This window comes from Micropterus dolomieu, linkage group LG17 (assembly GCF_021292245.1).
Source record: "Micropterus dolomieu isolate WLL.071019.BEF.003 ecotype Adirondacks linkage group LG17, ASM2129224v1, whole genome shotgun sequence".
Lineage (NCBI taxonomy): Eukaryota > Metazoa > Chordata > Actinopteri > Centrarchiformes > Centrarchidae > Micropterus > Micropterus dolomieu.
This window is the reverse complement of record NC_060166.1, coordinates 31767971-31785144: the sequence shown is the minus strand read 5'-3', so window position 1 is coordinate 31785144 and position 17174 is coordinate 31767971. Positions and strand designations below refer to the sequence as shown.

Genomic DNA, 17174 nt, shown 5'->3' with positions numbered 1-17174 from the left:
GGGGGGGGGGGGGGGGGGGGGGGGGGGGGGGGGGGGGGCATGCACACAGAAAGAGCCAAAGAGGAAAGCAGTCCTGTAAAAAACTGACTTGTCTTGCTGCCCTTTAAAAAGGTAATTACAAAGTATAATAATTGAAAACAATGTTCTAGCAAAGACAGCCAAGGGAGAAATCCCCTGTGTCACGCAACAGACAGTTTCTCTAGTCAGTCAGGTTATCTTTTATGCTTATTCTCCTATTGGGCTTGTGTTTCTTGCCTATTAGTAATGACGATTACTCTCCTGTTTTGGAACCCCACCACCCCTGCATTGTCGACTGATAATGTACTATATAACCAAAAGCTTCAAAGACTGTTAGTAGAGCCCAGTCTCCGTGTCCTGAAAAAAAACCACCTGAGCCAGACATATCCATTAGTATAATAATAATAATAATATTATTATTATTAATAATAATAAAGGAGTAGTTGAGGGTTTAACATCCTGCCTGGGTTGCTTTGACAGGGGTAGAACAATTGGCTATTGTGGTCACCAACCTGTTGACGCTGCAGTTATGGGACAATAACTTACCACACTCAGACCACCCTACTGACCTGGAAGTGGCACTGGCAACCTGGCAGTACAGCTCTAACCTTAATTTAATCTCGCCCCCTGCTTAGTCCAGAAAAGTGATATTCATCATTATCACAAACACGTGGGGATGAAAATGAATGCCGGTAAATATCAAGATCTGCAGAAATTCAGCATTCCCAGTGAATCTCCTACAGTCATACAAAAAGTCTGGTTAAAATCCAGAGATACTCCTATCGTGTAACACTTGCAAAAATTTATAAACCTGGTACTTCACAAATTATTTTGGAAGGATTAGAATAAGTGATAATGAGAGACAATCCATAATTATCAAAACTGAGTAGAAAATGTTTGTGTATTTTTTTGCTGCCTATAGCAGGAGCAGATCAATACAAAGAGGGCCAATACTGACCTTCAGGCAGTCTCAGTATCACAGATATCCATAAGGAAAGCAAATTCAGTCTGCAAGAGGTTAGAGTAAAGAAATGTCTTTTCATAACACATTTTATTCTTTAGCTGCCCCTTTTAGTCATTTAGTCCACTAATCTGTATTAGGGTCTTGGTTGACAAAAGTTTTAGCCAATCAGTTATTATATTACTACATATTGAGGCCAGCGGATGGCACTGTGGCCTTACAGCAAGAAGGTCTTGTGTTCAAAACTTGTATGTCCCAGGCCTTTCTGTGTGTGTGGAGCATGTTTTCCCTGTGTATGCGTGGGTTCTCTAAGGGTGCTCCAGCTTCCTCCCACCGTCCAAAGACATGCTGGTAGGTTAATTGGTGACTCTAAATTGCCCTTACGTGTAATTGTGAGTGTGTATGGTTGTTTGTCTCACTTTGTCAGCCCTGTGATGAACTAGCAATCTGTCTAGAGTGCAACCTGCCTCTCACCCAATGTCAGCTGGGATTGGCTCCAGCCCCCTCAAATAAGTATGTTTGGGCGAGAAATGAGTAATAGTAACATGGCTGCCAGAAAACAGTGTTTTGGTGTATATTTAATCAGGAACCTTAACACCAAACTTTCACTTCTTGATTTATTCCACAGTTTAAATCTACCATAATACAGGAATAACAAAGTATTTTATTCTTGTGTATCCCAAATGAACTGTACCACATTACCGTCACACTGGCATTGTTTGTCATATTGCTTCACAAAATCAAGACAGTTTGCATACATCAATGTTAGTAGAGGGAGTTTTCCTTGTTTGGTCTTTTTTTTCCTTTTTACAATTTTCAACTGCAAAACAATAAACACAATAAATTAATAAATTAACACACAATAAATCTGCAAATGTTTTACAGTAGTAGCAATAACAGTGGTTAAAAAAATGATATCTACTAGTACAGTACGTCAACCCAGTGACAGTCTGACAGTAGATCTGAGCAGTGTTTTCAATCTTGCCCAGTCAGGCTATCATTTAACATACTACAACTCACAATCTACCACAACACATACACAGTTCTTTGCTTACAACAGGTCTCTCTCTAGATAATAAATTACACATCCATTTCACTTCAGAGACTTGATAGGGAGACAGGCTTTTCCTCAGTCTTTTCTTTCCTTTCTTGCTCTCGCTGTTTGTGAATCACGGTTCACCTGGGAAAGGCTTTGCTAGTGCAACTCAAAACTGCCAGCCTCCCCATTTCATGTATAGATCATAAAATTCAATTTAGGAATCTAAAAAGGAATAAAATACATGATGTAACAAACTTAGCTTAATTTAGCCTGACCCCATCTGTGTGAATATCACTTGCTTACACTTATCAGTAGAAAATAATGATAAAAAAATACAAAAAGCAGTAAAAATGGTAGAAAAACATCAAGAAGTAAATCTTAATGAAATAACCAATAATACCATCTAGCACTGCATGGCCACACAATTCATATTAAGATCAAATGGGGATTCACCCTTCAGTGGTTCCAGCCCACAATGAAATACTGGACTTAAGTTAAACTACAAACTGATCATTCAGTTGGCCTAAATACAATATGGCTCTTACTTGAATAATACAGTGAATAATTAAATTTCTCAAAGGCAAAATTTCCAGTCTAAACTGAAAGGAAAATATAAGGCAAATTAATCAAATAGAAGAGTTTTGGAAATTAAGAAAACATTCTTTCCTCAACTATTTTTAAGTGACTATGACAACTGGTAAATCTTCATTGTGGCAGGCTGCCTTTGCAAGAAAAGCTCAATGTTATATTATTGTAGTGCACTTTTTGTCAGAGTGCATCAAATTTCTAACAGTCAATAAGATGCCCTGCAAATATGTCATTCTATTAATAATTTACAAACAGGAAACAATTACTCTACGGAGACATAGCAGTAGTGTGTGGCATATCAAAGACTGAAGACATACATCAGAATGGTTGAATTCCAGAAAACATAAATATGCTATTCTCCTTCTACTTAGCTTGTATTTATGGTCTCTAGAGAGAGATGAAGAAAGAAAAAGAGGGAGAGAAACTTCTTGGAAAGTACACGTCCTGCTTAATTTTTACTTCCTTCAACTCTTGGTCAGTGCACATTTACAATGAAATGAATTAGAATATTACCTGAAGTGAAATGACCACTAAAGTCAAACCTACAAAGATACAAGATGCTGCTTCTTCTCCTCTGTCTCGTTTTCTTCATTCTGTACATGTGGACGTACTGACTTTGTACCTGCATTGAAATAATTGGCCTGCCATCCAGCCTGACAGCTTTAAAATATGGTCTGGGCTCATACTTAATTGAAACCGAGGTAACAGCCATGTGCAGTTATCATTAGGGCTTCTGACATAGGCCTTCAACGTATTCGTAAGGCTGCATTTTTCCCCCCTCCTCTTACCAGACATGCACTGCTAAGCTGAAATGATTGCCCGCAGTGAAAATAATCTCTTCACTGCTTCTGCAAGACTCAGCACAAATGATAGATTGAAATGAAAAGAGAGAGTCTGCCTGCATGCCAAAATTGGGAGTGCATCTTAGCATTCCTGAGACCAGTAAGCATACTCTTACAGTTTATTAATATGGTTATCGACCAGTTAGCCTCTGCTACTCTTTTAAATGCCAGCAATTACCTGCTAGATACAAAAAATGTTTTATAAAGGGGTTGGTGGGACAGCTTTGATGAAACACTTGCAATTTATGAAGGACTGATCAATGACTGAGGATGATATTTTCATACACATTCTCAATTATCCATACACTGTCTGCATGAAGAGCTATGGCAGGGTGCTTCACCCCTATGGCCTGATTTCCTGCATGTTAGCAGTGGACTGCAGTAAAAAAAATCATCACAGAGAACACGCATAGGATAAGTTATGGCTTTTTGTCCATATATTTCAGTCTTAAATAAGCCCAACCAGCATTCATAGTAATGATAGAAACATGATCCCGGAGATGCTTGACTTAAGATTGAAATTTTGTTTTGTTTTTTTGTCTTTTTATTATACAGGTCAGTGTCAGGATTTGACTCCCTTGGCAGGTTCAGTAGACTGCCGCACATCAGTCCATTCCTGCATGGTGCTTTGCAGTGCCTGGGTCTTCTCTTTGTCAACTTGCACATAGTCCACCTTTTCATCAGAGGTCACAGAAGATGTGGAAGGCTGTGGAACAATAAAAAAGGCAGGAGTGAGATTCTAGCCTGCTAGCCTGAGGGTGGACTGCACTGTGGTAGAAATAAGAACAAATGTTATCTCCAAAAGACTACAAAATCATCTGTTTACTTTTCTGTGTGGGCTAGGTGACCCAGGTTGGAAGTCCAGTGCTAGGTAGTCCACGTTGCCACACTTCCTAGGGGCCGGGCTGCTGGTGCCACTCACAGCTGGGGAGGTAGACGCTGGGTTCTGCTAATGGGGACAGGAGGGAGGTTTCACTCACACAGTGCAGTGAGTAAGCATTGCACGCAAACAAGTGGATCATTAAAACAAAGAACACAATGTGCTCGCCTGATCTCCCCTCCAGCTATTGGGACTCACCATAGCCACATAATTCTCCTCGCTGTCTGCAGAATCAGTGCTGGTGATGCTTTGTGTTGAAATGGGTCGACAGTGTTGGGAGGACATGGAGTTCATTGTAGGCCTGAAGCAAAGCGGACAGGACTGTGAGTTCTCCTACCTTCTGACCTCAGGAAGACACAAAATAAAGCACCAATCTGTACCAACAAACTGTGTGTTTGTGTGTTTTTGTGTGTGTGTGTGTGTGTGTGTGTGTGTTGGGGGGGGAGCTTTCGTAACCTAGCTTGAATGATTGATATGAGACTCACATGGGCCGTGTCCAGGACATGGTGACTGGGCTCTTAAATGGCAGCTCATCAATGATCCCATTGTTCTTCAAATCAAGAGGTGTTGGCTTCGCTGTGGAAAACAAGAGCAGATACAGTCAACAAAAATCAGCATCTTTGTAAATACAATTAACAAGGCAGACTTTAGAGCTAGAGATTTGATTCCAAAAATGGCAACCAACACTTTAGATCAGTGAGAACGTTGCTGTCAAAACTCACATTTCCTGTTAGGTTTGAGGTTGCGGTTGATGGGTGGTGGTGTGACATCACTGAGACGGCTCGGTCGGTGACACAGGGAGGCGCTGCTGCCCTTACGGACAGGTAATGTTGCAGAGAATCCTGGGAAATCAAAGTGATGTGGCCCAGGGCTCATAGGAATGTAGATATTCTTAGGACTGTCAGCCTGGGCAGCGCTGAGTGGTGAGGAGCCAGGATTCATGGGCACATAGTTGTCATCAGAGTTGCCACTGTCTGAGCGAGTTAGAGGGGCTTTGGTCCTCTGGTGTCAAAAGAGACAGACGACACATGACTCTCTTAAACTCTCTGGTCTCTATATTGCAGGACAACTGTAACACTCAGTTGGAGTAAATATAGTAGTTCGCATAGACCAAATCTGTCTGAGTAAGCAGTGCAGTTAAAGGGAGAGAGTGACTCACAAGGTAGGAGCTGAACCCATCATTGACAGACTCCACAGACTGGCCCGAGTTGTTGAAATGGATGGGACGGTGATGGCTGTTAGTTTCAAAGGAGGAGCCTGTAGAGAGAAATCAATATTTACCACTGCCATAAACTCTATAAGGAAAAAGGTTTTCCTCAAGTCAAAAAGTACAATGCTAAACTTACGTGGGTAAAATATTGTACAGTAATCATTACAATAAAGGCCAATTTAGACAAAAAAGCCTGAAATTTCAAGGAGTAAACTCATGTTTAGAATGAAAGAAACAGAATGTGAGTGACATTTCATTAAATGCTTCAGTGGGTTATAATTAGTCTTTTGCAGCACAGGTGTGTGAACAGCCTGTAGCCTCACTAACAAGGGTCACAGGTCAATTCTTGTCTCTGGCTGTATGAGGCCTGAGCATGGGCTTGGCAAAGTAGGGAACACAGCATAATAAGAGGCTGTGCATTGTGTCTGCATGTGTTTTTTCCATTGCTTATCAGCCTGGAACGAGACATTCTGGAGCAGGCTGTGTGGCTGGAATTTCATTAGCATCTCAACAGAACAGTGTCTGCTAGACTGGCCCGTTTGTTTCTACTTAGCTGTTAGTGTTAATTCAGTAAAATGAGAGATAAAGGAAGAGGGAAAGAGTGAGAGAAAGAAAGAGGGGGAGGGAGAGGAAGCACAAAGTCACTGCAATACCACAAGAGAATGGACTGATGAAGTCAGACTTGCGTTTGAAAACAGGAAACAGGTGAAATGTGCAACTGTAAAAAACCTTTGAGTCAACTAAGGTTGTGTTTAAAGAAACAACCAGAATTAAGGAGGAACATATTAGGAAAGCACTTATTGCATTCAGTGTACCTCTGTGCAGTCTGATGTTCTCCACAGCAGGGAGAGTATTCCTTCGTGGGATAACCGACACTGCAGATGTCACCTCTCCGTTCTGGCTCCCTATTGACTGGGGACTACCCCACTGCCCCTCTGACCCCTGGCTAGGTTTAGGGGGCCTAGGAGGAGGAGCACAGGAGGACTCAGAGCTGGAGGGTGTCAAGGCATTGTGATTCTTATCAAACGTCCGGGGGATCTGGTAGAAGGAGCCAGGTGTTGTAGGAAGATCGTAATTGTCAGGTGGACGCTCGTTGCTGTGCATGGTAGCGAGGGCATTACAGGGCGTCTTAAAGGTGTAAATCTCCTCGTTCTCCAGCTCAGGCTCACCTAGACCGCTGTGAGCCGGTGCCTCAGAGCTGTAACCCCGCGGAAGCACATAACAGGCCTCCTGGGGGGAGTCATCATGCACCGGTGACTGGTGTTTTCCTGGCTTGGGCAGGCTGTAGAAGCCATGCAACTGAGCACCCATGCCATTCAGACAGTGCGAAAAGCCATGGGAGAGTTTTTGCACCGCAGAATCACTCCCCATAAACAGATTGCTTCTTGTGGCCTGGGAGAAACTGGCACTCCTGCAACAAGGACAAAAACATACACATACACAAGTCTTTATTGTGTCCACTTTCCACAGTGCCTGAATGCTGCCTCTAAGACAGACCTCTGTCTCTTACCTCAACACTCTTTCAGCATGTAATGCACTTTTAATGTAATTATCCAAATAGCCACTAGATGGCACTGTAGCACTTCAGCAGGAAACTTCAGCTCTATAGGTCACACATTTCAATAACGCACCTCACCGTCAGTGCTTGAGCACCTTTACGCAGCTATAGCATATCTATTAAGATGTAGTATTTTTAACATTTACCTGACAGCCTGATTTATTTATATGTTTTCAGCATGACAGGGGGGAAGGTTTACATGTCAGAGTCAGAATGCTATGACTTTCCTATAGTTTCTCAGCCTCGGTTAGCTACCCTAGGGACATGCCTCATTTATTCTGGCTCCTTTGTAGAGCTTGACCTTGAGTGCCAACCAGAGCAACCCTACAGCTTTGACATTTCTGGCCAGTTAGATGAGCAATGGCCCGACTTTGTTGGCCAATGCAAAGATATGATATCCTTAATGAGTCGTTTCTTTATGTCAGTACTAATCTCTCTTGAGATGCATATGCATCTTGATTATAAATCTAACTATTTAAAATGAGTAATGCATCAGAGCAATACAATTAACACTGACATAACATTTTGACTCTATTTCTTTTTCATGTCAGATAACACGCTGTGTTTCATCAATTCTTCTGTCTCCTCAAGATTTCAATCATCAATCAATATTTTGTTCATCACTCTGCCTTCCATCGTTGTGGCTGAATAGAGGCTTTTTACATAGATTAATTCATACCATTGGTCATCAGGCCAGTGGATTTTCATTCTGACATGAATCATACCCCGCAACCAGATGCCTGTCTTAATTAGTAGCCCCACGGAGAAGCAGCTAGTGAGGGAGTGACAGAAATTTCTGCATAAGGCTGATGAGATGGATTGTGAGGTTTGATTTCCTGGGTTTCACAGATGTCCAACACAGCAGATTTATGTGCAAATCGTGCGGCTGAGAGGGCAGTTCTACCCTGTGCAAGTCTAATCCTATAGAAGTGATGAATTGCAGCCTCAAGCTCATTGATCATCTACTGTGCTGGCTATCTGCTGAATGGCATCCTTATGTTGCCTTTTGATTCTTGGAAGCGGGCATGATGGCAGCAGGAGTTGAGATGAATGTTAATGGAAAACTCAGGAGTGCATTTAATATAAACACTTGGTCCTTTTGTTCTCCTGCTTAGCATATAGTCAAGATAGCCGTGCATGTCAATATACATACAGTTACTCAGCAAGTATTTACACCTCTTGGTTTAATTGTTTAAAACCTAACCTGCTTTATGGCAATATTTGATTTATGGGATTTTTGCATTGATGTGATGAAATATCTTTATTGTTCTGGTATTTAATACAGTGGATTAACCCAAAACATTACATTATATTTAATATCATTAATTATTGGCACTTCCTCAATCACACACACACTCACACACACACACACACACACGCACAAAGCAGTTGGATAATTTTCTCCCTGTAACAGTAGTTCTAACCCTTGGGGGCTTAACTGAGGAAGCACCATAAACCTGTATGTTGACCTGCATTAACGGATAACAGGAAACTGACACAGGACGTCTGAGGGTCGTGACCTTTACCGTGCACTCTCTGTCTTCCTGCTCATGCACTGGTGGAGGAGGAGGTAGTCCTGGGGCGCGCTGTTGGGCAGGGAGCTATGGTGTGTGTGGCGCACAGGTACATCAAAGGTGAAGAGGACTGGCTGGCTGGAATGGATGGGGGCAGAGGCCTTGCGTTCTCCCGTCAGAGGAACCACTGAACTGGTGACATCTGCTCCAACAGAACGGGTCATATGGTGTAACCTGCCATCTGCAGACAGGAGAAATTGGGGTTATTGATTAGTTAACCGACAAAATGTTTTTTTTCCCATGCTGTGCAATCTTATGCTACAGAAAGTAACAATCGGCCTTATATTTATTCCTTTGATTTCCTTGTCAAAGTCAAAGGAGTGTGTGTAATTTATTTAAGGGGTTTAAGCCTTTACATGACCTTGCATTACGCGGAGTCTTGTATTCAGTAGCTTTCAGTCTGCTCTCGAATCAGTAGAAAAAAGGTATCAGTCTCAAAGGAGGAAAGAAAACAGTATCCTTTTGCTTTTTTGGGCTACAGGGTGCGAGTAGTTCAACAGCACATGATCCAAGACATCCTTTTTGACCAGGGTCAGTGTGCTTTGTTTGATTTTATTGAGTTGACCATTGTGCTGCACAGCAGGACTCTGTGAACAACATGGATTTACGGTCTTATTGCTTCTGTGTGACATCCCAGATATCTGCATTGAAAGGCTACAAAGGAAAGGCAAATCTGAGATGGGATGCTGCAAATAGACTAGGCAGGAGGCCAAAATGAGGAGGCGCACACTGTGCTGTAGGAGTAGAGAGTGGGCGGCCCACTGATCCATCGACCCATGGTGCTGTGTGCAACACTAGCTCATGGGAGAGAGGAAAAAACTCCATCAATAATTTTTTGCTGATAGTATTCTCTCTTTCACTGTACAGTAAACACAAGATTTTGCATGAGCATATTAATAAAAGAACAACTGTATAAAACTATTTAAATTGGGGGTGCAAGTAATGATTATTTTAATTGTTGACTAATTTATTAATTACTTTTTGATTAATTAAATATTTTTTTAGTCTACATAATGTTCAAAAATTTGGAAAATGCCCTACACAATTTCCATGTGACTAAGGTGATGTCTTAGAATTGTATGTTTGAAATCCAAAGATATTCACATTTACAAGGATATAAAACTAACTGTATATATATATATATATATATATATATATATATATATATATATATATATATATATATATATATATATATATATATATATATATATGGCATTTTTCTTGAATAACAACGTAAACACATAATTGATTGTCCCAATTTGTGAATTTCAGCTAATCTACTGAACACCTACATCAGCTCTAATTTAAATCATATCAAAGTAACGTCCCACTTCAAAAAAAAATTCTAATAGACGCACATGCATTTTGCTTATCCTTCAACATTCGTCTCCTCCTTTATCAGAACTTTGCAAAGCATGTTATGGGTTGAACTGCCCTTTAAGAAGAGGGCAACGTTCTGTGAGTCATGATGTGAGCTGACAGAGTGAACACAGCCACTGTGAAAAACAAAAAACACATATGTGGTGTGTGAGCATGTGTGTATGCATGTGGGGTGTTTGGAGGGTGGGGTATTCTGAAGCCCAGTTAGACGAATGAGGTCACATCCATGCCTGAGGGGAAAAAGGCCTCTGCTGTGGGGTCTCCAGGCCAGTGGACATCAGTGAGATGCCCAGGCCCACAGCCACACAGGGACTCCCCCCAATGATCCTCAATTACACCATTGTTCTGAGTGATTCCACTCTCCCTAGGCTGGTTAGGCATCATCTCCTTTCTCCACAAAAAGCTTTGTAAAAGCTTTCATCCAGTGCGGTGAGTACTAGGCCCACTAACATGGGTAGATATATTGATTTGTTGTAGAAAGACAGTTCCTCCCCTCTGCCAGAGCAGAGAGCTGCATGGAAAACTACATGCAGGCTAGATGACTTAAATGCGGAGGACAAAACAAACCATCAAAAGTAAAATGTAATTTTGTTAGTTTTCATGGAGCGTATGTGCACATAAGCAGTGGTTTCTGTGCGCCCTAAATGATTTTTGACTGTCAGAATCAGAAAGAGAAGAAAGATGACTGGTCCAGTCTGCTGATAGAATGGCTCATCACTGACACTAATGGGTCTGATGATGTATGTTACCACTGGGAAGCAATTCCATCAAGTCAGTAGAACCACAACACAGAAATGGAAAAAAGAGCAGAAAATAAAAACAGTGAAACTTTCCCCTAGGTGCTTCTAGTAATATTTTCTCCACTGACTAACGTACTATGACACACAATGTATGGTGGTAAAATGTTCAACCAAAGTGAGAAGTAATTTATTAAAATACATCTTACAAAGAAAAGTAATAAAACTGGGAGGGACTGGCACAAAAAAAATAAAGGCTAATTATAGTTTTTTTTTTTTTTTTTTTTCCCAGTTATGGACTGATGTCATTACCAGAAACAGTATTCTCTACAACTAAGCTGAAACGTCATCAAACAAAGAGTTCTTCCCACGACATTCCTCAGTTTGAAACAAACATCGGACTATCAACAGCAATGCATTAAAAGAGATCCCTTTGATTGGTGAACGACATATGGTTATTCCGGGTCGAAGAGCTCCTAAGTTCATGAGCAATTTTCCAATTATGCTCAATAATACATCACCTTCTGTCTCATCTGCTCTGTGGCCATAATCGAATAAAAGCAGGCTGCTGGTCTCATGGGGCCAAAATTAGAACCCTGCTGGATCACTAAGGACAAGAACCTCTTTGTAGGGTGCTCATTTCCTCTCAGTCCAACCACAATTAGACAAGGACATATGATAATCTAATCTGAAATCAAACATAAAAATAGAAAATATCACTGACCTAATGAATTGAAAGGCGTCTTAGGGAAACATGAAAAAAAGAGGAGGCATTTGACTTTTCTAAATACAACAGTTGCACGTTTTTCATCAGGATTGCTATCATCCCTTAAATATTCCATAAAAGATAATCATCTAAGGTACACGCTGCCTTCTATTTGAGAACAAGAAATTTTTAATTTCCTTAATGGCTTTATGTGAGATTTGCATAACAAAAAGGTCTCTGGGTTGAGACAGCTACAATGAGTGTTGCAAATGAACCTCAGATCTGTCAAGGTGCTGCAGGGTGGCCTGGTGGGGGAGGACATCTTCTGACATAAAGGTCAGGCAGTAGGTTTGATCCCCATGGGTCCTGTGAAAGTGCCCTTGAAAAAGGCTACCCACTCGCTCAGTGTAAGTCAGTCTGGAAAAGGGCACCAGCTAAATGACTCAAGTGTTAAATTGTTTTCTTTTGACTGTTCCAAGTGTATAGATCTGCCGGACCATGCTTAAAGCAACAGTGTCCCAGGAAGCCACATAGTGGGGTCCATATGCATTTGTGGTTAGCAGGGGGTTGGGAGTTTTCCATGAGAATGACATAACTAGATAAAGGCGAAGCTAGCTGCAGCAGAGATGGGTTAGGTAGACATTCAAGAGAACTGTTAACACAGAGAGAGTGTGACACTCAACAGGAAGAGGGAAAATGGTGTCCTCGCTCTTCTAGTTAGTCTAAAGTGAACAAAGTGACATGACTGTTTCATTCTTCCTCTCAGAAGAATATTAAGCAGAGCAGATGCACAGGAGCACTCCCTGATCACATTACTCCTCTGTGCCTGCCCGCTCCACAGCATCATGTGAGCACCGCCCCTCGACCACACTGCGACATCAGTTTGCTTCAAAACACTTGACTGATCAATCACCTAAAAGGCTCAGGCTTGTCAGGGCCAATGAATTACAGAGTTTGGCTTAAGTCTAAAAGAGCAGCTCATTTTCAATTCTCTGACCTCATTTCTGCAAGATGATGGGTGGATAAATACTGTAGCTGAGCAACAGTAGGGTGGACTCACAATTTTTTGGTGGAGGTTGAGTAATGGCTTTCATTCTCTCATTGGAAAAAATGCTAGATTTACCTGGAAAGGGTTGTGCCGCTGAATGCAGCCAAAAACAAAAGGATAATTTACTCTGACAATGCAGTGCATTACAGAGTGGGAACACACTTGGTGTGGGAACACAGAAGCCATGATGAACAGAGAATGTGATCCTTATGTATGCTCTCAACTATAATATACACTGTAGTATTTTAGTCAGGTTGCTCTATCATTCCAAAAATTGTAAATGTGTTGTTAAGAGAGAATACATTAGATTATGGGCTGAATGTATTCTCTTTAATTGGGTTTATACACAACCTGGTCACCTGTTAACAGTGCTGTCAAAGCCACAGTTCAGATGGCCTACGCTGGTAAGATCTTAAGAACTTTACTTTTTAGGGAATAACAAATAAATATCTCCATTGTGGGCATTTTGTGTTTTAGGTTGATGAGCATGTATAAATGTTGGATTGAATCAGACAAATCCTGCACTGCAGTGTGGCAATTTTGTTAAGTGAAACCCAGTTAGGTAATCAGTTAATAGTAAATTTCCCACTAAATGTACACTGATCTGTTCATGAAAATTTTAAGAAAAACTGAAATTTTATTTTAACATTCTGGTGAAATACCATTTAGGCTGATTGGAGTAAAAATATGACAGACTGTTATTTTCAGAACTATTTTGTTAATATTTTTAATGCTGACCGCAGGACTACAAAAGAAGCGGAAGTGAATCTCCTTCACATTGCAAGTATTATAGAAATGCAGCCACGCTGCAGATCTGTAAACAACTGCCCACATAAACCTCTTTTCACCTAAACAGTTACATGGATTATCTGTGCACTCCTGTACAGCACTTTAATTACACTTGTATCTAGCCCTCCAATTACGGTGAATGCATTATAGTGTGACAGAAGAAGGAGACCTAGCTGATCATTATACTCCAAATTACCACACAGAAAACATCCCAATCCAAAAAAGTTAATTTGGAGTTTCCATGTGTGAATAATTGAGCTGATGCCAACTTAATATTGAAAAATAACTACACATCCAACTACAATCTGTACAAATAAATCTACAAAGATTATTATCCAAATAGAGAATGGATGAAGGATGAACAACAATTGAGGGAAAAGTAAATGTAGACAAACAGTGACGTGTGAGCCGTTGGGTATATTGCATAAAATCATCTAAACCAGAGACGGAACTGCATTTTAATGGACATTTCTAAGGCATGGCCACTGTTAAAAGAGAAAAACTATCATTGACCACAACTTTACTTTCTTTTAAGTAGGTTCCTCTGTAATTATTGTTTGCAATTCTAGATTTCACATAGAATACAAATCTGTGCCTTTCTTATGTAAGAATGAGCAAATGGGGAAGTTTTGACAGGCTGATGAGGCTGATTCATTTTACAGAGATTTTAAGAGATATCTAATCTCTTCTCATTGCCTATCTGACAAAAACCGCTGAGGCAGCTTTAGGAAATGCTGATTTGGTTTGGCCATTCTTTTCCATTTCTCACAATCTTAAGGGCCACTGTTAAACTGAAAAACAATAAGTACTGACTTTTTATTTTTTCCAAAGGACAAGCAAGAGAAACAGACAAATGAAGAGGAGGAAAACAAAACAGAGTGGGAGCCGTCATGTAAAGAGGTAACAAAAAAGCCAGAAAAGAGGACTGCTGACAAGTTAAAACCTCATCCCTCAGTTGAGATTATTCTTGTCTGGGTTCAAACAGCTGGGATGGAGCAGAACAAAGCCCGTGATTGACGAGATGATGTTCCTTTCATTAGATTGTGCTCAGGGGTGGGTCTCCCTGGGTGCAGACACGCGGCACACACCCAGCCATCAGTATCTGATAACAACAGCGCTAACACCCATCAACAGATTGTGAGTACTAGAAAAACATGTAATTTGGTGCGTATGTCTATGTAAGGCAATCAGAGGTGCTAAAATGACTAATTTCTAATGCCCGCAGCTGTCCAATTTCTCTTGAAATGTCTTGCTCTTGGTTGTGCATCACTAAATCTAAACACGGTGAACGCTACGCATCTTTGAACATCTACATGTTCAAGATGTGCAGATTTCTGTATCCCTGGTTGCCAACAATTATTCAGATTCTGCCAGTGGTATTGAGGGATCCACGGCAGTGGCAGCAACAGCAAACAGTCCTCAGACAGCTGTGTGGCAGCAGAAACCTGACCTTCCAGTGCCATTATTTCAACAAAAATCAATGCCAACGAAGGGCACTTTGGGAGGGGAAAAGGCAGACGTGCATGTGTAGAGAAGGTGAGAAGCCAAAGGAGAGGGAGTGTTTCTGTTTGTATGTACAATGTACAGTATATCTAAGTATGTATAAAATATGTTGTATGTCACTGGTCTGTTTTTTTGTTCCTTGAATCAAGCCAAATACATCTGCTTAAAATAAGACTTTAGGAATTACTTCTTTCCTAAAGAGTCAGCTCACCCAAATTTTATTTTATAATTATCCCTTGTATTTAGCATGCAGGTTGTTTTAACTGTGTTTGCCCAGAATTTGATATCCTTATCTAAGACTTCTGTCAGCACACTGCAGGGGGTGCATGCTCTTGGCGAACACTCCTCACAACCCCAGGAGGAAGCTCACTACTGGCAGCAGAGGCTGACTGACTGACAAAAGGTAAGTTAAGATCAAGGTACAGATATAACCGATGCTGCCAAAGTCTCAACAAAATCCTCTGAGAAACACAAACACTTGTACACTCCTAGACTCTACTATTGTCTGGCTAAGCCTGGTTAATCCCTTTCACAATAATTTTAGACTTCCCATTGGCACTGCAGCTGTATTAGAACAACAAATATGACATTGTGTACAGTAAAGAACATTATGGCAAACATTCTGTCTGATATTGTATGAAAACAAACACGCTACCTGAATAACTTGGTATTTGTGCTTCTTCTGTTTGCCTTTGACTGGCTTGTGTAATTTCCATAAGAGGAACTTACCTCTCAGGTTGTTTTTTTCCAACCTGGTTTGTTTTCTTCCAGAGAGGGAATTCCCAGTCTGTTAGGTGACACACTGGCTCAGATCTGCAGCTCCCTGCATATCCGAGGAAAGGCTTTACTGGTAAAAGGTGTTTGTCAATAATTATGCTCTGTTAGCTCCAATTACCATCTATATACGTGAGTCATTTCATCAAAACCAACAAGTACAAGATTCTTCATCAACTAATACAAGCTCAGCATGTTAAAACAACAATTAACGTGTTGCTGGTGTAAATCCGTGGATCTGCTCTATGAGCACTATATGTTTACAGGCTCAAAAATCAGAGATGTTGTAGGAGGAATATTGATGCAGGCAGGAAGTTCACTCCTTTCACGTACTCTATTTCTCTTTCTTACTCACTGAAATGCTCACTGATATTTAACTTCAGCATCAATACACCCTTTTATTGACAGATTCTGCCAGTTGGACTGCGCAAAAGCACTTTCCAAATGTGCTGAGAACTTCCACATGGTAAGACTGTGTTGTCAAAGATTAATTTGCGGTCATGTGACTGCAGTAACCAGGAAGCTTTCTTTGCTTTTCTTTTCTCACAAATGTACTTTGTACGTCTTTGAGAAATTTATTTTGGCCATTGCAGCAGACTTGAAATGGTTAGTCAGTTAATTGATCACTTGATGGTTACATAACTCAACTAATCACTCAAGTTATTCAGAAATGAAAAATGTGCTGTTATTACCGGTAGGTTACTTCTGTTGGTACCAGGTAGCTGTAGTACTGTATTTGTGCATTATTATACAACAGGCAGCAATGTGATTAGTTTCCAGTTGGTCAAAATACCAATAATACACCAGCCAGCTCTAACCTAGCTTTTAACTGTTGATGAAAACAGGGGAGGAGGGGTGAGTATTTATTTCCACCGCCATACTTACAACAAACTGATACCACACAAGGGAGCAGGCAGGATTTATTCAGAGGTAGAGAGCAGTGGATCTGCATAAAAGTCAACCACTTATTTCTTGGAAAAGACACTGACCTGAAAAGCCTGTTGTGCATAGTTGGATTTACGTTGGATGAACGTGTTGAGTTGTGCATGTGTGTGTTTGTATGTTTAAGATAGAGAGAGCAAGTATAAAATGAAACAAACCCCAGGAGAAGAAGAAGAAGCACATCTTTCTGAGTGCATAAGTGTACAAACACAATCAGCTGATGGGTCTATCATTTCAGAGAAGCTATGGGTCAGCTATGACTAGTCTTATTAACCACCTCAAGATCCATGGCTGCTTCTCCAAATAAATCTTTGCTTTTCCAAATACTTAAGACAGCAGTAATGATGTAATAGGGAACCAGTGGTAAATAGAGAAGCTATGCCCTTGAGGAACAGATACATGAAGGATAACATCTACAATACCACTGTCTCAAGGATATTTAGTGCACACATGGACAACTTTAAACTCCTCCTCCTCCTCCTCCTCCTCCTCCTCCTCCTCCTCCTCCTCCTCCTCCTACTCCTACTCCTACTCCTGCTACTCCTGCTACTCCTGCTACTCCTCCTCCTGCTACTACTGCTACTACTGCTACTACTGCTACTACTGCTACTACTGCTTAAGC

The 17174-nt window shown here is 40.9% G+C and overlaps 1 protein-coding gene and 1 long non-coding RNA gene across 3 annotated transcripts in view; one reads left to right on the top strand and one right to left on the bottom strand.

The window, feature by feature from the left end:
- Positions 1 to 1582: 1582 nt before the first annotated feature.
- gab2 (GRB2-associated binding protein 2) overlaps positions 1583 to 17174 on the bottom strand; it is a 32850-nt gene continuing 17258 nt past the window's right edge. The window contains exons 3-10 of one of the 2 annotated variants that reach the window (XM_046074159.1): positions 8623 to 8851; positions 6354 to 6949; positions 5488 to 5585; positions 5051 to 5330; positions 4814 to 4904; positions 4527 to 4629; positions 4275 to 4394; positions 1583 to 4154 (exon numbers count right to left, since the gene is read on the bottom strand). In XM_046074159.1, the coding sequence (XP_045930115.1) occupies positions 4011 to 4154; positions 4275 to 4394; positions 4527 to 4629; positions 4814 to 4904; positions 5051 to 5330; positions 5488 to 5585; positions 6354 to 6949; positions 8623 to 8851 (1661 nt within the window). In that variant the 3' untranslated portion in view covers positions 1583 to 4010. Of the gene's footprint in view, positions 4155 to 4274; positions 4398 to 4526; positions 4630 to 4813; positions 4905 to 5050; positions 5331 to 5487; positions 5586 to 6353; positions 6950 to 8622; positions 8852 to 17174 lie in introns of both variants that reach the window. The other variant, XM_046074158.1, reaches the window with a different exon arrangement.
- On the top strand, positions 10199 to 11235 carry LOC123986083. The gene is made up of 2 exons (XR_006828790.1): positions 10199 to 10482; positions 11083 to 11235. It is a non-coding gene; the product is annotated as an uncharacterized LOC123986083 (long non-coding RNA).